The sequence below is a fragment of the Octopus bimaculoides genome, chromosome 10, assembly GCF_046866305.1.
Source record: "Octopus bimaculoides isolate indiv1 chromosome 10, ASM4686630v1, whole genome shotgun sequence".
Lineage (NCBI taxonomy): Eukaryota > Metazoa > Mollusca > Cephalopoda > Octopoda > Octopodidae > Octopus > Octopus bimaculoides.
This window is the reverse complement of record NC_142937.1, coordinates 90,025,746-90,043,679: the sequence shown is the minus strand read 5'-3', so window position 1 is coordinate 90,043,679 and position 17,934 is coordinate 90,025,746. Positions and strand designations below refer to the sequence as shown.

General features: G+C 35.3%; 1 protein-coding gene across 1 annotated transcript in view; it reads right to left on the bottom strand.

The window, feature by feature from the left end:
- Window positions 1-17,934, bottom strand: part of LOC106869402 (uncharacterized) — a 109,943-nt gene that overhangs the window by 10,398 nt on the left and 81,611 nt on the right. Inside the window, exons 51-63 of the mRNA XM_089358261.1 lie at window positions 16,720-16,959; window positions 13,989-14,222; window positions 12,325-12,495; window positions 11,021-11,257; window positions 10,472-10,705; window positions 9,759-9,929; window positions 8,792-8,962; window positions 7,988-8,227; window positions 6,383-6,616; window positions 5,078-5,248; window positions 3,455-3,694; window positions 2,147-2,380; window positions 421-597 (exon numbers count right to left, since the gene is read on the bottom strand). Of these exons, the coding sequence (XP_089214387.1) occupies window positions 421-597; window positions 2,147-2,380; window positions 3,455-3,694; window positions 5,078-5,248; window positions 6,383-6,616; window positions 7,988-8,227; window positions 8,792-8,962; window positions 9,759-9,929; window positions 10,472-10,705; window positions 11,021-11,257; window positions 12,325-12,495; window positions 13,989-14,222; window positions 16,720-16,959 (2,754 nt within the window). The remainder of the gene's footprint in view (window positions 1-420; window positions 598-2,146; window positions 2,381-3,454; window positions 3,695-5,077; window positions 5,249-6,382; window positions 6,617-7,987; window positions 8,228-8,791; window positions 8,963-9,758; window positions 9,930-10,471; window positions 10,706-11,020; window positions 11,258-12,324; window positions 12,496-13,988; window positions 14,223-16,719; window positions 16,960-17,934) is intronic.

The following is a 17,934-nucleotide window of genomic DNA, read 5'->3' as shown; positions in this document are numbered from 1 at the left end:
CTAACTCTGAGCACCTTTTCAAACACCACCTGTCTAACATCTGTGGACATCTTTACAAAGTCAGAAAACAGCACAGCTCCCATGACTTTCGGATACATTTTTTTCACGCTAAGAGTTGCTGAAGTATGGAACAAACTACCAGCATCAGTTGTTAGTTGTCGGAGGACTGCATCCTTCAAAACTTCCATGCTTCCTGAGATTCGCCAACACTACACCTGATTTTCTCCCCTCCATACACATGCAAGCATGGATCTGACTCATACACTGTTCACTTTCCAGACATTTGTACATTACTGCATATGCTTTATACGCACTTTTGACAAGTTGAAGTGCACCTGAGCACTGTATACAATAATTTCATTATTATTATTATTATTATTATTATTATTATTATTATAAGAGAGAACCTATATATGTTACCTTCACAAGGAGTCTCTACTGAACTCCATTTACTGCTGTTTTCACATATTGATACTAGCTTTTCTCCTAATGGACAAGTATAGGTCACCTCTGATTTGTAGGTGGTGGTTTTGTAGGACTTTGTTGCATCATCAATGTCTTTTGGAGGTCCACAGTTAACTTCTGCAGTAGGTGAAGCTGTTAAAAGAAATTGACAGTAATAGTGCATGTATATTAGGAGGAGATTGAAAACGACAAGATAATGACAAATTAAGAACAAAAGATATTCTTTTCTTTTCTACTCTAGCCACAAGGCCTGGAATTTTTAGGGAGGGGGGCCAGTTGATTAGATCAACACCAGTATGCAACTGGTACTTAATTTATCAACCCCGAAAGGATGAAAGGCGAAGTCAATCTCAGTGGAATTTGAACTCAGAACATAAAGACAGACAAAATACCGCCAAGCATTTTGCCCGGCATGCTAACGTTTCTACCAGCTCGCTGCCTTAGAACAAAAGATATCAAGTGAAACAAACTTGAAATTTGCACCCCCCCCCCCACCACAGTTAACTATTTTTCTAACGCGACTCTCTCTATTTCTATCTCCCCGTCTCATTCTTCCCTCTACCTGTCACTACTTGTCTCTCTCTCTCTATCTCTTGTTACTCGTCCTTCGCCTCTGACCATTACTACTACTGTCTCTCTCTCTCTCTCTCTACCTCTCGTTGCTCACTTTTATTCTACTTCCTCCCCTCCTTTTCCCTCTGCTACTCTTTCTCTTCACACAGCCTTGGTCACGTGTGTCCGGCTGCTATCTCTTTTCGTTCTTGGAATCACCAAGCTCGCACGTACTTCTTTGCCCCTCCTGTACGTGCTTCACAGCGTTCGAGACATACACACTTCACGTCTGGCTGTACAGCCTTTTTGTTTGTTTATTTCACCGTTTCGTTTTCCTGTCTTGTTTTCCGTCCGCCACTACCCTCCACGAAAACAATTTAATTTGTGTTTGTGGGAAGAACCATTTTAACGATGCGTACTGCCTTAATTCTTCGAAACATCGGAGTTTTAATGGTGGCAGCTGATGAAAGGGATGTTTCTATGTGGCCTGCTTGTTTGTTGCACCTTGTTTACCATTTTGTCCTTGTTCTTTTGCCACGTCATGTATCCAGTTATGTATCTATATGTACATGTAGATGAACGTATATACATACATGTACATATATATGCATATACTCATATATTGTTTATATATATATATACACACACACACATTTAACCCATTGTATGTCCATTTTTCCATAGTTGCAAGCAATTTATTTTTTTTTATTTTAAATTTTATTTTACTTACTATTTCAAATCCTTTCATTTTATCTTACTTTATTTAATATATTTCATTTTATTTTATTTCAGTCTTAACCATACACAAATGCATAAAAAGTTTTTTTTTTTTTGTTTGTTTTTGCCTAAATCTTATAATCCATTCTAGAAAAGTTGAATGATGAAAAAATATGGTGATAACTTGGATCTACTGATGGTGTTTGCTCCTGTATTAAACACACATTAAACATGCATTAAACTTGCAAAAGCTGAGGAAGTGCAGTGAGCATTGAATCACCATTCAGAAACTTACAATTCTGAATGCGAGTGTTTCATATCCATGACATTTAGTATGTATTGTACATACATGCAAATACATACAAACACACATTGACACATGCAACAATTAAAACGAAAATACTCGACTGACCTGGGTTAATGATGTAAGTATCCCAACCCTCTTTGTTAGGCTGAAGGTTTTGAGTCAAGTGAGTCGCATTACTTTGATCACAGGATTTTGTTCTGTCATTGTACTCATAAGATTTACATCCTGGATTTTGATGACAAACACGATGACATTCCTTTAACTCTATATTTTTCAGCCGGCCAAAAGTATCCTGCCCTGGTATGGAAGTTCTTTTAAATATAAGAAGCTCATCATCAGCTAGAGAAAATAGAAAAAGAAAACAAGAAATTTATCTTATACTTTCACACATACATATTAAATATTATATAGCATCTGGTGCATAATTTGTTTTAAATGAACAATTTATTACAAATAATTGATCCACAAAATGACAGCTCAGAATAAATAAAAAGAAATCCTCCAAAGCAGGATATTCCACTCTGAATATTAAAGGGGGAACTCCATACAAAAAGAAGACATGGATTACTTTGACATCTCCAAGACATCTCAGCTTCTTCCCTCATTCTTAGTAAAGCATATTTAGTATAAACCTTTAGCAAAATATAGAATTGAACCTAAAATCCTCGGTTGCTTGGTGCAAGACATGTAAAGATCATGTTCACGTCACTCACTCAGTCTGTCTTGATTATCAGCTGGCAGTGATATCATGCCATATTGTGAACATCATCTCAAATGTCCTTGAGGTTCCCATACTTTTCTCAGCATTAAACCTGCATCAAAAATAACAGCAGAGGTTTGAGAGAGAGCTACTTTCTGTTATTTTCTATATCAGATTATGAAGGACAGCAACAAAAGGGGAGATTCTGTGCTTAAGCCATGCCACCTAGCAGTATTCCATCTCATTACATTCTAACTTCAAACTCTGCCAGGGTTGACTTTGCTTTTCATTCTCCTGGTGTAGATACAAGAACAGTCAAGAACTTGGATTGATGGTTTGTCACCTCCAAACTGCTTGTATTGTGCCAAAATTTGAAATCATATCTGGTGCTGCTGCTGTTACTGCTACTACTTCCACTGCTGCTGCTGCTGCTATTCAGGTTTAAGAAAACAAGTTTCCTTCCTTAGATAAAAAAAATGAAAACATGCATAAAATGTTCAAAGTAAACAAATGCTGTATGAGAATGTCTTAATAGTATTCACAGTTACTAATATTGTTTATATCAGGAATGTGCTTATGCCTGTCCTTATAGGTAAACCAGTCAATGTCTTTATAAAAATGGTTGTCTATATATTTTAAAGTACAGATGGAATCACGAATTTCAGAAATTATGGAAAAGTGTATTCTAGTGATAAAATGCAAAGAATAATTACATTTTATTCGTTGGTAGTAATCTCTGCTTTTCGTTGTTTTGATTTTCTTAGAGGTAGCTGTATTTTCTTTTGAAAAGTAGCATTTTCCACTTTGCTTATTTATTTCGAATGATAAACAAGTTTTGTCAGACAAACACTGTTTTGCGCAGTCATTTGCTGTTACATTTTTCTTGTCTGCCAATGTTTTCCCAGGTACATCCAGAATTGCATCTTGTATTTTCACAAAATGAATCTGAGAAGCTAGAATAAAAGTAAAATTTAGGCCATTGAGAACAACAATAATAATTTTTAACATAGAATATAGGTGAAATCTTTGAGGTCAGAATTGGTCACTTAATTTGGCCCCCCCACACTTAACTGGCATTTCATTTTATTGACTCAGTGAAGGATTTGAACTAAGAAGTTCAAGAAATAGAAAAACATTCTGTCTGATGCTTAAAAGATTTCATCTTTAACCCGAAGAATAATTATAATTATTGTTGATAGCAACAATATTTATAATATCTTCTAACTTGAGCATATTCTGTGGTGGGAGTACATATAAGATTCCCTTTTGGTCACTCCCCCATCTGAATTTTAAAACTTCACATATAAAGAAGGTAAGAATGGAAAGGAAGATTGACCTGAAGGGAAATGATTGAAAGTGAGGTGAATGTGGCAAGAGTGGATGGGGAACACAGTGCATAAACCTGTAGGTCAGGGCACAAGAAGTGGCGAGAACACTCATCCAAGGAGTTCATGGGGATCTTCGATGGAGGGTTTCTTCAGTTGGCCTGAAACAGAAATCCTTCGGCATCCTCATCTTTATTTTCAATGTATACACGTGTGCTAATTAGAGAATTGAATGCATTACAGAATGTATTCAGGCTCTATTGGTTATCAGTTTAGATTAAGCCAAGGTCAACTTTGCTTTCATACTTGTTGGGGATAATATTGTAAACTACCAGTCAAATAGTAGGATTCATGGTATCTATTAAACAACTCCCATAAAAATTTTGGCTTTGAGCACAAAACAGGAAGCATTACTATTATTAGCATTATGGTAATTAAGATTGGTGGGTTGGAGGATAACGAGAGAACCAGAAGCCTATTTCAGAGGATCGTCAAGTTTTAGTAAAGAAGGACTCAAGGTATTATATTGTATGGAGTTTTGGATGATGACAAATTATGGGTGAGAAAAGTCACATTAGAAATTAAAAGAGAAAAATGACCTAGATGAGCCAAGGTATAGTTGTGGATGTAATAAGTTCACTAAACAATGTGGTATTGGGTGGGATTTTGGTTGCATAGTTAAAACTTCACAACAAAGCCTTGTCAATAAAATAGGAACTATGTGGAAGCCTTCTTGAAAGAATTTGTCCACACTTCCTGTTTCTTTGTGTGGCATACATAAGTCATTTGCTAAATTAATACCTTACTTAGCCCCCAGATAGTTTTAATGTAGCCCACTGTATTGCAAGCATCTGAAGTGGTTTCTAGACAGACGATATCATCTTCTCTCCTCCACAAACCACACATTCAGTGGAAATTGTCAGCTGGTTTTCCACTGACTAAGACATTTAACACAAATATAAAACAAAATTATCTAGACATTAGCAAAAAGAGAGAACCTATTTATGTTACCTTTACAAGAGGGTATTATTGGATCCCATTTATTATTGTCTTTACATGTTGCTTTGAATTTTTCTCCCCCTGGACAAATATAGGTTACTTCAGATTTATAGGTGATGGTTTTGTAGAACTTCTTAGCATTGATAACACTTTTTGGTGATCCACAGTTAACTTGCGTAAAAGCTAGAAATGATAATAGAAACTGATATCAATGATGAGCATATATTAAGAGGAGGGTGAGAACAAGGAGATAATTACAAATTTAGAACAAAATACATTTAATGAAATACACTGAAGGAAATTGAGAATAGATATAAATACATACATACATACATACATATATATATATATGTATATATATACTAGCTGGGAAAGTGGGGCTTATCTGTTGGTTCTGTTCTCGTAATTGTTTTGCTAATCCAGTAACAACAATACAAAGTATGTAGCCCTTAAAATGGTTTTTGTGCATTCATTGAGAATACCGAACTGTCTTACACAGGATCTTGTTTTTAGGAATTCTCAATAAGTTATGAAGTTAATTAACATGAAGTTAATTACCCGATAGTAAGAATTCAAATAAGGTAACCCTGAAAAGAGCTTTAATACATTCCCAGAGTATATAGAACTTAGGAGGAAATACTAATAAGGTATGTATACTAAAATTGTGAAGCATGTTACGTAATAATAGGCTAATCAGATTTGAGATTTGGTTTACAAGATTGTTGTCACCCTACTTCAACATTACCAGTCATTCCATCACTCACTTATTAGTGTAAGGCATCGTGGATCCATGTTCTCAAGGAAACAAAGAATAATGTTATATATTTGAACTCAGCACCATGTCACTGACAGATTTAATGAATGTTTTCCCGCCTACTCCTACACCTCCACTCAATTCCTTAAGCTCTTTCTTACCCATCAACTCTTCTTTTACCTTCATCTCATTCTTGACTTTGCTTTACCTCATTCTATTACATTTTCCTTCTTCTTCCTCACACCTTTTCTTCTACCACTTCTTCTTTACATATAAAGCTCACATGGTCCTGTGTTCCGTATCAGTCACAGTCGATTTTTATTTTAAGTTAGAGAGTGTAAGACTCTGCTGCCTCTCATTAATTTCTCTCCTTTCAACTTTTCCTCTGAAGAAGGACTCTGTCCAAAACATATCTTCTACTCTTAAAAACAAGTTCACTGTACTCATTTAAAAGAATTTTTATTACACACACACACATGTATATATGTATACTATACAAACATATATGTAAATGTAAATGCATAGAGAAATAACATAATAAGTAAAATAGAAACACTACTGACTTGGGTTAAGCACGAATATATCCCAACTTCCATCGTTGGGCTGAAGTTTATCAGTCAACTGAGTTACATTGCTCAGATCACATAACTTTGCTTCTTCATTGTACTGAAAAGAATTACATCCTGGATATTCCTGGCAAGTTTTGTTGCACTCCTTTAAGGTTTTATTCTTAACCCGTCCCAAAGTATCCGCCTTCTGTAGGTTAACTTTTTTAACTGTAACTGGCTCCCCAGTGGCTGAATAAAAACAATAAGCAAGAATTACATTTTATTAACATCCATCCCAATCCAAACACTCACACAAGTACACACACACACACACATTTATTAAATATTGTAAAGCATATGATTCATAATTTTGTAAATGGAAAATTTATTATAAACCACTAATTCACAAAATGATGCTGTAATCAGAATTTATGTGAGTTGTAGAACATCTTCAGACATTCAAAAAATTATCTCAGTACTTAAGTTGCAGACAAAACATTTGTATATCTCTTCTCTAATGGTCTTCTTTTTTAGGATCAGTATACCCATAAAATGTAAAGTGTTATTATGGTCATTCAATCTAAAAAAAAAGCACACTATCAGAAGGATGTACAAATGGATTATCTACTACCAAAACACTCAAGCAACATTTTGATGTACTAGAATCCACATTAATTCTGAGAAGGGTGGGTGTCTTATGCTGAAAAATAATTTTCTAGATGGACAGTTTTTTTTTTTCATAAAATATTGTACATTTATAAAACAATGCACCAAGTGATTTTCTTATATTTTATTAAAAATTTTAACTGCATGGATTTTTACATAATTATCTAATATTTAAAAAATAACTATGACATAATAGCAACAACAATAACAACAATGGTAGCAGTAGCAGTAACAACAACAACAATAATAAACTCTAATTCAGTCAAGTGAGATGTTGAAACAGTTATAAAACAACTTGAGCAGGAACAAACCTATACACACCTAGGAATAAATGAAGGTTCTGGTATTCAGCATGCAAGCATGAAAAATGAAAGAGAAGATCAGGAAGGAGTGTTATAGCAGAGTCTGAGGACTTCTGAAACCTGAGATAAATGCATGTAACAAGGTGTTTACCATAAATTAAGTTGTTACTTCTAGCTTCATGCTATGTCTGACACCATTTCCACACAGCTTTGCTGCAATTTTCTTGTTTTGTATATCAGATTATGTGAGAACAGTGCTTTAACAGCACTAAGCCATGTCAACATAAACATATGAAGAGAAAGCTGAAGTTACCACCACTACCACAGCCACTGCCATCTTTACTGTTACTGTTGCTGCTGCCACCACCATCACCAACATCCAGGATTAAGAAATTCAACAAGAGCTTCCTTTCTTACATAAAAAGACAATTGAAAGCATGCATATAGTGTTCAAGGTGAAAAAACCCTAACAGTACTTACACTACCTAACATTGCACTTTTTATCAGGAATATGGCTACGTCTGTCCTCAAAGGACAGACGTAGCCATATTCCTTTACAGAAATGGTTTCTATATACTATGAAGTACAAATGAAATCAGAAATTTCAGAAAAAGACAAAAAGAAAATTCCTATAAAAACAAAGAATGATTACATTTTACTCGTTGGTAGTAATCTCTGTCTTTGTCTAACTTCATTTTCTTGGAAGAAGCTGCAGTTTGCTTTGATAAGTAACATTTTCCACCTTTTTTACTTATTTCAAATGATAAACACTTTTCGTCAGACAAACATTTTTCTGCACAGTCATCTTCTGTTATATTTTTACCACTTAATATTATTTTTCCAACTACATCCAGAACTGCATTTTTTATTTTCATAAAATGGATCTTAATATCTAGAGAAAAAATAAAATTGAGACTAATGAATATTAACAACAACAATAAGAATAATATTTTCTAACATAAACAAGAGCCAAAATTTTGACGTAGAAGTTGGTTCATTAAATCGGCCACTACACTTGATTGGGATTGTATTTTATTATTCCTGAGAGTGCACAGTTGACATCAGCAGAATTTGAAGAAAGAAGTTAAAGAGGCAGAAAAAATAGCAGAACACATTTTGTCTGATGCTCTGTTGATTCTCTCAATACATCACCCTTAACAATAAGAATAATTATAATTATTGTTGATAGCAACAGTATTAATGATAACGATTCCTAACTTAAACACAAGGCCACATATTTTACAGTGAGGATACATGAAAGTAAATGAAGCCTAGTACTTGACTTAATCCATCATCCATTTGAGGAGGTCTCTGGCTTCCTCTCTCCCTCCCACCAGCTTCAAATGCTGTAGAAAAATTGTCATGGAGTCAGTCATTTTTCTTCAACAAATACATTTAACACAAAAATTAAACAAAAGTACTTAGAGACAACAAGAAAGCAAACTATTTGCATTACCTTTACAAGCAGAAGCTACTGGAGTCCATTTGTTGTCCTTTTCACATGTTGACTTTAGTTTTTCTCCCTTTGGGCAAGTATAGGTCACTTCAGATTTATAGGTGGTGGTAGTGTAGGACTTCAATGCACTAGCAACATCTTTTGGATTTCCACAGTTAATGTGTGCATAAGCTGGAGTTGAAAACAGAAATTGATTTTGATTATGAGTACATGTCAGGAGGAGGATAAGAATTAGAAGATAACAGCAAATTTAGAATAAAAAATATTTAGTGAAACAAACTGAATAAATAGATACATATATGTATATTTACATATACATATTTATATATGTGTGTATATACATATTTGTGTGCGTGTATCTACATATTTATAGAAATATAAACTTAAAGATACACATACACAAATACATGTGAATGAATGAGGACAGCTGTGTGAAAAAGTGTCACACCCTGGCAGTTGAGGTGGAAGAGGTAGACCCAGGAAAACCTGGATGAGGTGGTGAAGCATGACCTTCGAACATTGGGCCTTACCGAGGCAATGACTAGTGACTGAGATCTTTGGAGATATGCAGTGCTTGAGAAGACCCAACAAGCCAAGTGAGACCATGGCTCATGGCCTATGCCAGTGGGTGTAACCAGCCCACTTATGAATACCCCTCATTCATTGGACAATAAACTTTGCTTGTGAAGACCTATTGAGGCAAGTGAAATCAAAATCAAAATTGCTGACGTAGCCGATGACAGTACCGCCTGATTAGCACTCATACCAATGGAATGTTAAAACACATCCAAGCGTGATCATTGCCAGGGCCATGGAGTGGCCCCCATACCAGTGGCATGTGAAAAGCACCATTTGAGTATGATCGTTGCCAGAGTCATCCTACCAGCACATGTGCTGGTGGCATGTGAAAAATGAAAGACAGAAAAATGAAAGACAGAGACAAGAAGAGAGAAGCTATTTATGTTACCTTTACAAACAGATGCTACGGGAGTCCATTTGTTGTCCTTTTCACATACTGAATTTAATTTTTCTCCTTCTGGGCAAGTATAGTTCACTTCAGATTTATAGGTGGTGGAATTGTAGGACTTCACTGAACCAGTAACATCATTTGGAGGTCCGCAGTTAATTTCTAAGTAATCTGGAATTGATAAGAGAAAATAGTATCAATGGTGAGTGCAGATTAGGAGGAGGGTGAGAATGAGGCAGTAATGATAATGTTACAAATAAAAGACAATGAGTGAATCAACTTGAAAAAGGCCTGGATGCTTTTTACATGACACCAGCACTGGCAGGGTTATCAAGTAAGTCAATATAAAATTCATGGAGAGTTAGAGCTTCGAATGAACAAACGACGATAGAGTAGACATACAGAGTAAACAATCAATGAAGACAAACGTTAAGGGCTGTTAGGCCAAGACGAATTGTAATGGGTAATGTCTTGGACAGTGTAAATGAAATACATTTAGAACATCATTTTTGCTGGAATGGATGGGTCTTCTCAAGCAGTCTACTGTCACACACACAAACAAATAATATATATTTCATGCACAACACTTCAGGAATTTCAAAGCACTGTAATATGATTCATCATAGCCAATGCTTTCCAATATAAAGGTGTGCTACACACACATGTACACATGGCAATATACACAGTAAATAAGACGGAAACACTCTACTAACCTAGATTAAGGAAGTAAGTATCCCAAATTCCCTTGCTGATTTTAAGTTCATGTGTCAAGTGAGTCGCCTTTGTCAACTTACACATCTTATCTTTCTCATTGTACTGATAAGAGTTACATTCTGGATATCGCTGGCAACTTTCATTACACTTCTTTAAATCCATTTTCTTATGTAGTCCTAAAATATCCTTGCCTGGTATGCTAACTTCTTTGAGCGTAATTTGCTTATCATCGGCTGGGAAAAAAAGAAAACAAGAAGTATATTTTACATACACACACAAACACACACATATATATAAAACATTATAAAGTATGTGGTGCATAATTTAGTAAATGACCTGTTTGTTATATACAAAAAACTGATCCACAAAATGACACCTTAATCAGAATTCATGTAAGTTGCAGAACATCTTCAGACTTATTTGAAAGATAACTCCGTCAATGGCTTTACAGAAATGGTTGTCTGTACATTATGAAATACAAATGGAATTGCAAATTTCAGAAATAATTGAAAAGAGAATTCTAGTAATAAAATGCAAAGAATAATTACGTTTTATTCGTTGGTAGTAATCTCTGTCTTTGGCTGACTTTAATTTCTCGGAGGTAGCTGCAGTTTCCTTTGATAAGTAACATTTTCCACTTTTTGTCATTTCAAATGATAAACAATTTTTATGAGACAAACATTTTTCTATACAGGTTTCTGTTGTTACTTTCTTATTTTTCAACAATTTTTTCCCCATCACATCAAGAACGGCATCTTTTACTTTCACAAATTGTTTCTTAGTATCTGGATATAAAGTTAAAGTTAAACCAATGAAATATTAATTTCTAATATAAAAAGAAGATAAAATCTATGAGGTAGAAGTTTGTTGATTAAACTGACCTCTACACTTGAGTGGTATTTTATCTTATTGGCCCTGCAAAGGCAAAATTAACATCAACAGAATTTGAATTAAGAAGTGAAAGAGCCAGAACAAATAACACAACACATTTTGTCTGATGCTCTGTTGATTCTGTCAATCCATTACTCTTAACAAGAATAATTATAATAATTGAAGCAACTGATATTATTAACAATTTATAACATAAACACAAGACCACAAATTCTGCAGTGATGATATCTGAAAATAGATCAACTGCTATACTTGAATAGCCCTTGTTTCATCAACCTCAGAAGTATGGAAGGTGAAGTATGTACTGTTGGGATCTGAAGCGATGATGTAAAAGGATGTAACTAAACATAATTAATCATGGCAAGAATTATAACCCATCGCTTCCTGATTTTGTAATGTTTTGCTGAGGTCAATTTTACTTGCAGGGATATATAACATAATATACTAGTCAAATTGTAGGGATTGTGGTACTGAAAAAACAAACATTTATCAAAAAGTGTTTGCTTTGAACCTAAATCAGGAACCATCATTATTAGGAGTATCATAACTAAGGGTGGTGGATTGGAAGATAGCAAGAGCATCAGAAATCTGTTTCAGAGGATTGCCGAGTTTTAGTAAGGAAGGATTCAGAGCATTATACTGTACAGAATTTTGGATGATGACAAAAAGTATTGGAGAGAAAGGTCAATGTGGAAGCCTACAGGAAACAAGCATTCAAACTTCCAGTTCTTGATCAGCATACTTAATCCATCACTTGATATAATAGCATTACCATTCCCTTGAGCAGAATTAATGGAATTCAATCTGTTACAAGCATTTAGAGAGGTCTCTGGTCTGAGGATAGATTCCTCTCTGTGGAAATTGCCATAGAGTTAGCCAGTCCTTCTCTGATAAAGACATTTAGTAAAAAAATATAACAAAATCACATAGACAAATACAAGAGAGAAGCTATTTATGTTACCGTTACAAATAGGTGGTACTGGAGTCCATTTGTTGTTCTTTTCACATGTAGACTTTATCGTTTCATCCGCTGGGCAAGTATAGGTCACTTCAGATTTATAGTCAGTAGATTTGTAGTCCTTCGCAGCACCGACAATGTCTTTTGGTGGTCCACATTTGATTTCTGAGTTAACTGAAATTGGTGAAATAAATTGATATCAATATTAGGAACAGGATGAGAATAAAGAGATAACGACAGTGTTATAATAAAAGATACTGAGTGAATCAAATTGATGAAATTTGCACATAGATATAATACATACATACATGCATGCATGCATGTAGGTATGTATCTATGTATGTGTTTGTGTGTGTATGTACATATGTACGTATGTATGCATGCATGTATTTTATGTATGTATTATATATAGGCGTAGGAGTGGCTGTGTGGTAAGTAGCTTGTGAGTGAAGTTGGTAGACGGAAACTGGAAGAAGCCCGTCGTATATATGTATATATGTATGTGTACATGTTTGTGTGCCTGTGTCCCCCTCCCCAACATCGCTTTACAACCGATGCTGGTGTGTTTACGTCCCCATAACTTAGCGGTTTGGCAAAAGAGACCGATAGAATAAGTACTAGGCTTATAAAGAATAAGTCCTGGGTTCGATTTGCTTAACTAAAGGCAGTGCTCCAGCATGGCCACAGTCAAAATGACCGAAACAAGTAAAAGTGTAAGTAATGTGAACACAGCCAACATTCAAACCTGGAAATACATTAGATCAGCTAGTATGGCATTCAAGCGACTTGTACAACCACAAGTCCTCCTTTAGGGTCCCAGAAAGATGACCCTGGCCAGCCATGAGTAGTGCCTCAAAGTTGAAGGGATCCCATGTGATATCAAGTGGAAGATCTTAGAATGACTGGACCCTACATCAACGGCAGTGGACACTGCAAGCTCTGCATAGCCGAGCAAGCTAAAATACTTAAAAATTCCCTGAGATCTGGGTTGCTGAATATTCACCAAGAAATCTTCATACCATACATTCTTTTCAAGTGCTTCCTGCTGAAAACATGGGATTCCTTGTTCACTAACTAAACCTGAAAGAGTCCTTATGATCCATTAGCAGGCTAAGGGAGAGATCTCTTATTCCCCTCTCCAAATAGCTGGTCTAGGGGATATAACCTGTCCTCACTAACGCTGGACTTTTTATTCTCTGATGACCTTTTGATCAACGACTGTAACAACTTTCCAGCTCTGAGAGGTGAAGAGTTAAATTTGTCTTCGGACTAGAGTCTAATAAGTTGTCCACAAAGCTACAACCTTCATGGATGAATCACTCTATGACCAGACATTAACTTTATTACTTTAATACACACACACACATATATATAAGTATATATATGTATGTATGTATGTATGTATGTCTATCTATCTATATATTAATAAATGATTAAGGTGGCTAGATGCAATTTAAAATCAAAAGGGAAAAGTTCAACCATGACTCTTTAGCTACGAACAAAGCACAGTTTTCTGTACTGACAAGGGAGACACCCTCTCTACAGCAAGCATGGGCATACACACACACACACACACATTATAGACACACAAGTATGTATATGTAAATACATGCAAGCACATAGATATGCAAGTACACAAACCAAAAAAATAAAAACACTCTACTGACCTGGGTTAATGATGTAAGTATCCCATGCCCAGGTGTTGGGCAGAAGGTCCTGAGTCAAGTGAGTCGCATTACTTTGATCACAGAGCATATCTTTTTTATTATACTCATAAGAGTTACATCCTGGATTTTGATGACAAGCATGACCACACTCCTTTAAGCTCACATTTTCCAGCCGCTCAAATGTATCATGCCCTGGTATGGCAGTGCCTTTAATTATCAAAAGATCATCTTTGGCTAGAAAAAAAAGAAAGAAACAATATATTTTATACTCCCACACACAAATTAGAAATTATATAGCATCCAATGCATAGATCGTTTTAAATGTAGAATTTAAAACAAATACGAGGGTTGGTTGAAAAGTTCATAGGTTGATCAAAATATTCTCATGGAATGTAACCAAATTAGGTTTATTTTTCAACACAGTTCTCCTTGTGGTCCACAAACTTCTTATGTTGGTGTTGCAGTGGTTGGATTCCATTGGTGAGGAAGCTTTCATCCTGTTAGTCAAAAAAGTCATCAACAGTAGTTATGACATCATCATCACTGCAACACTGGTTTTCAGCCAAGCGTTTTTTCATGTTGAGGTATAGATGGTAGTCAGAAGGGTGATCAACCAGTTCAAAGCCATTGCCAGACACAACAGTCAGTGAAACCAAGGACTTATGTGCAGGAGCATTGTCCTGATGAAACAAGACCCCTCTCTGGGTATTTGGTCTTGATAGCCTTTTGTAGCTGATTCAGCAAGTTGGCATATTATTCGCCATTGTGTAGCCCTTTTGAAGATAGTCAATAGGCATTTTATATCCCCAAAAACTGAGGCCATCACCTTCTCTGCAGATGAAACAACCATGTCCTTCTTTGGAGCAGGTAAGGAAGGGTGTTTCCATTGCATGGATTGTCTCTTTGTCTCTGATCCCAAAGTGAAGCCAATACTCATTCACTTCCATGTGACTGAGAGTGGATTAAACGGATTTGAATAAATATAGAACTGTGTGAACCGTCAGTGGCAGTTGGCAGCATTGATCATCCATATTGGTTACTGTGTTAGTTTAATATCATAACTATGTTGGAGTAATACGGAGTGTATTCTGTGTAAAGATAATATTCCTGTGATCGGTTATACTAGACAACCACATCCAAATATTTATTGGGTAATACTATTCCTACACCTGATGTTTACATGCATGTTCATAACATTGGGTTAGGAAACCTTCAAGGAAACCAGCTGGATCTGCCTCAAACAATGTCATATTTTACTGTGATGTGATCATCATGGTGTGGTTTTGATCAGGTGTCAGAAGGTGTGGCACCCACCAAGCAGAAATTTTTGTCATGCCAAGTTCATTGTGCAGGATATTCTCTCACAGAAAATATTAATAATACTGACAATTTGTTTTATAGTTAATCACTTGTCATCCATCACCATTTGGTGAACATAATCAATGTTTTCCTCGATGGTGATCAACCAGGTCAAGGGTGATCAACCATTTCAAAGCCACTGTCACACACAGCAGCCGTTGAAACCAAGGACTTGTGTGCTGGAGCATCGACCTGATGAAACAAGACCACTCTTACCAATTTTCCTGGGTGTTTTGGTAACCTTTTATAATTGATTCAGCAAGTTGGTATAGTATTAGGTTGTCAAGAAAGTTCTTGTGGAATTTTTAATTTTGGTTTTAAATGAAGTATTTTGAAATTAATTTTCATTAAATTACTTTGACTTTACATATCATTTTAAAGCCCATTTTTCGCTCTATTTAATCGTGTTACTCTTTTTCTTTTTGAATAATTAGACCATTTTTTCCAGAATGTTGAATACAATATGGACAAAAAGCAAATTCACACAATTTTCTTATTCCAGTTCAAGCTAGGCCGAAAAGCTGCTGAAACAGCCTGCGATATCAATGATGCGTTTGGCCCAAGAACCACTAATGAACGTACAGCACAATGGTGGTTCAAGAAATTTCGTTTGTTTTCTCTCTGGTAATGGAAGTTCCTTTAGTCAGGGGTTACCAGTATAGCGAAGGGGGTCACCAATATAGTGAGGTGGTCACTACTTCATAGCTAATGTGTATCTTGTTGCTATAACATGATGCAGTATCCACAGTCTGGTTGAAGTGATGGTAGCTGTGTCTGTGTGTTCATTCAATAGTAATTAGTATACTGAGACAGACGGACAAACCTCAACTTGTTCAATAGCAAAGTTTATTGACAGCAGTAGGTTACATACAATGTGAAATGCCTTGCATAAGATTTCTGTAAAGAAGTCATTTGTGTTTTATAGAGATGTCTATTGTGCGATGGTGGTGAATGAATGTGTGAAAACATTAGATGTACTTTGTGTATATAGAAAGAGACTTGATAAAAGTGTTTCTACAAAAACATGAGAGATATCAGCATTGAGTTTGGTCGATACTGCTAGATTCTATCGCAAATTACATGCCAGGAGTCTTTAGAGATACAAAGTAAAGGAACTCAATTAAACATAGCCACAGCCACATTATATAAGTGACAACTAGATGTAATAGAGGGAGCCTTTTAGAAGGCGCCTGATTGTTTGGCCAATCACAGACTGAATAGAGCTGTAAGCTTACAGTGTCATTTGAGCCTACTTGAGATTAAAAATGTATATGTTAAACTAATGCTAGTACAGACATGCTACAAATGGAATCATAAATTTCATAAAAAGAGGAAAAGAGAATTTCAATAATAAAATACAAAGAATAATTACATTTTATTCGTTGGTAGTAATCTCTGCTTTTGCTTGATTTCATTTTCTTGGAGGTAGTTGCAGTTTGCTTTGATAAGTAACACTCTTTGTTTCCTTTATTTATTTCAAATGACAAACAAGTTTTGTCAGACAAACACACTTTAGCACAAGCATCTGCTGTAATATTTTTCTTGTGCAACAATGTTTTCCCAGATACATCCAGAACTGCATCTTTCACTTTCACAAAATGGATTTTAGTAGCTGGAATTAAAGTAAGATTGAGACAATTGGAAACAAAACAACAACAACAACAATAATAATTTCTAACATTGAAAGAAGGTCAAAACTTTGAGGAACAATGTGATCAATTAAACTGGCCTCTACACCTTTGTAGGATTATATTTTATTGGCCCTGGAAGGGCAAAGTTAACATCAGCAGGATATGAACTTTGAAGTTGAAAAGCCAGAACTAATACCACAACACAATTTGTCTGATGCTCAAATGATTCTATGAATACATCCTTAACAGAAGATGTTAACAATATTAACGATAATGGTTCCTAACAGCCATTTTTCATTGACATTATTCTGTCTAATGTAAAGCTTATTTATTCAAGTTTTGAATTAATCTTGCATTATCTTGTAGCTATGAGATTGGTGGCTAGTAATCTTTAGAATGATATTTTAGGATTGGTGTGAGAGACCAAGGGTACACATTCTGCAGTGAGAATATATATGAAGAAATGTATCTTGCTACTTGACTAATGCTTTCTTTATCAACTAAAAGTACATCCAGGGGTGATTTGAACCCAGATGTAAAAGGACATAACTAAATATGGCTGGTGATGAGAAGGCTTAGAACCCATCACTTTTTGCAATCTTTTTGCCTGGAAAATCTAAAATAATTTCACTTTCATCATCGTCTAGTGAATAAATATAAATGTAGTTAATGTGGACAGCCACAACTTAATGTAACAAGCTACGAAATATTAATTAATCAAAATTATTCTTTTTATGAAATACAAAAGAAAAGTGTTTATCTTTATGAGGGTGCCTCTTCAGAATTTCATGACCAGAATGAGTCATTAACAATAATTTTACCAGACTTTGAGGGTGAAACTTTAATTATAATACCTTGGTTCGATAAGTAGCCACTTTACTATTTGTTTTTCGTGCAGAAAGTGACCTGAGTAATTTCTTTGCATTGTTGTTTTAGTACATATATATGGATTGAGT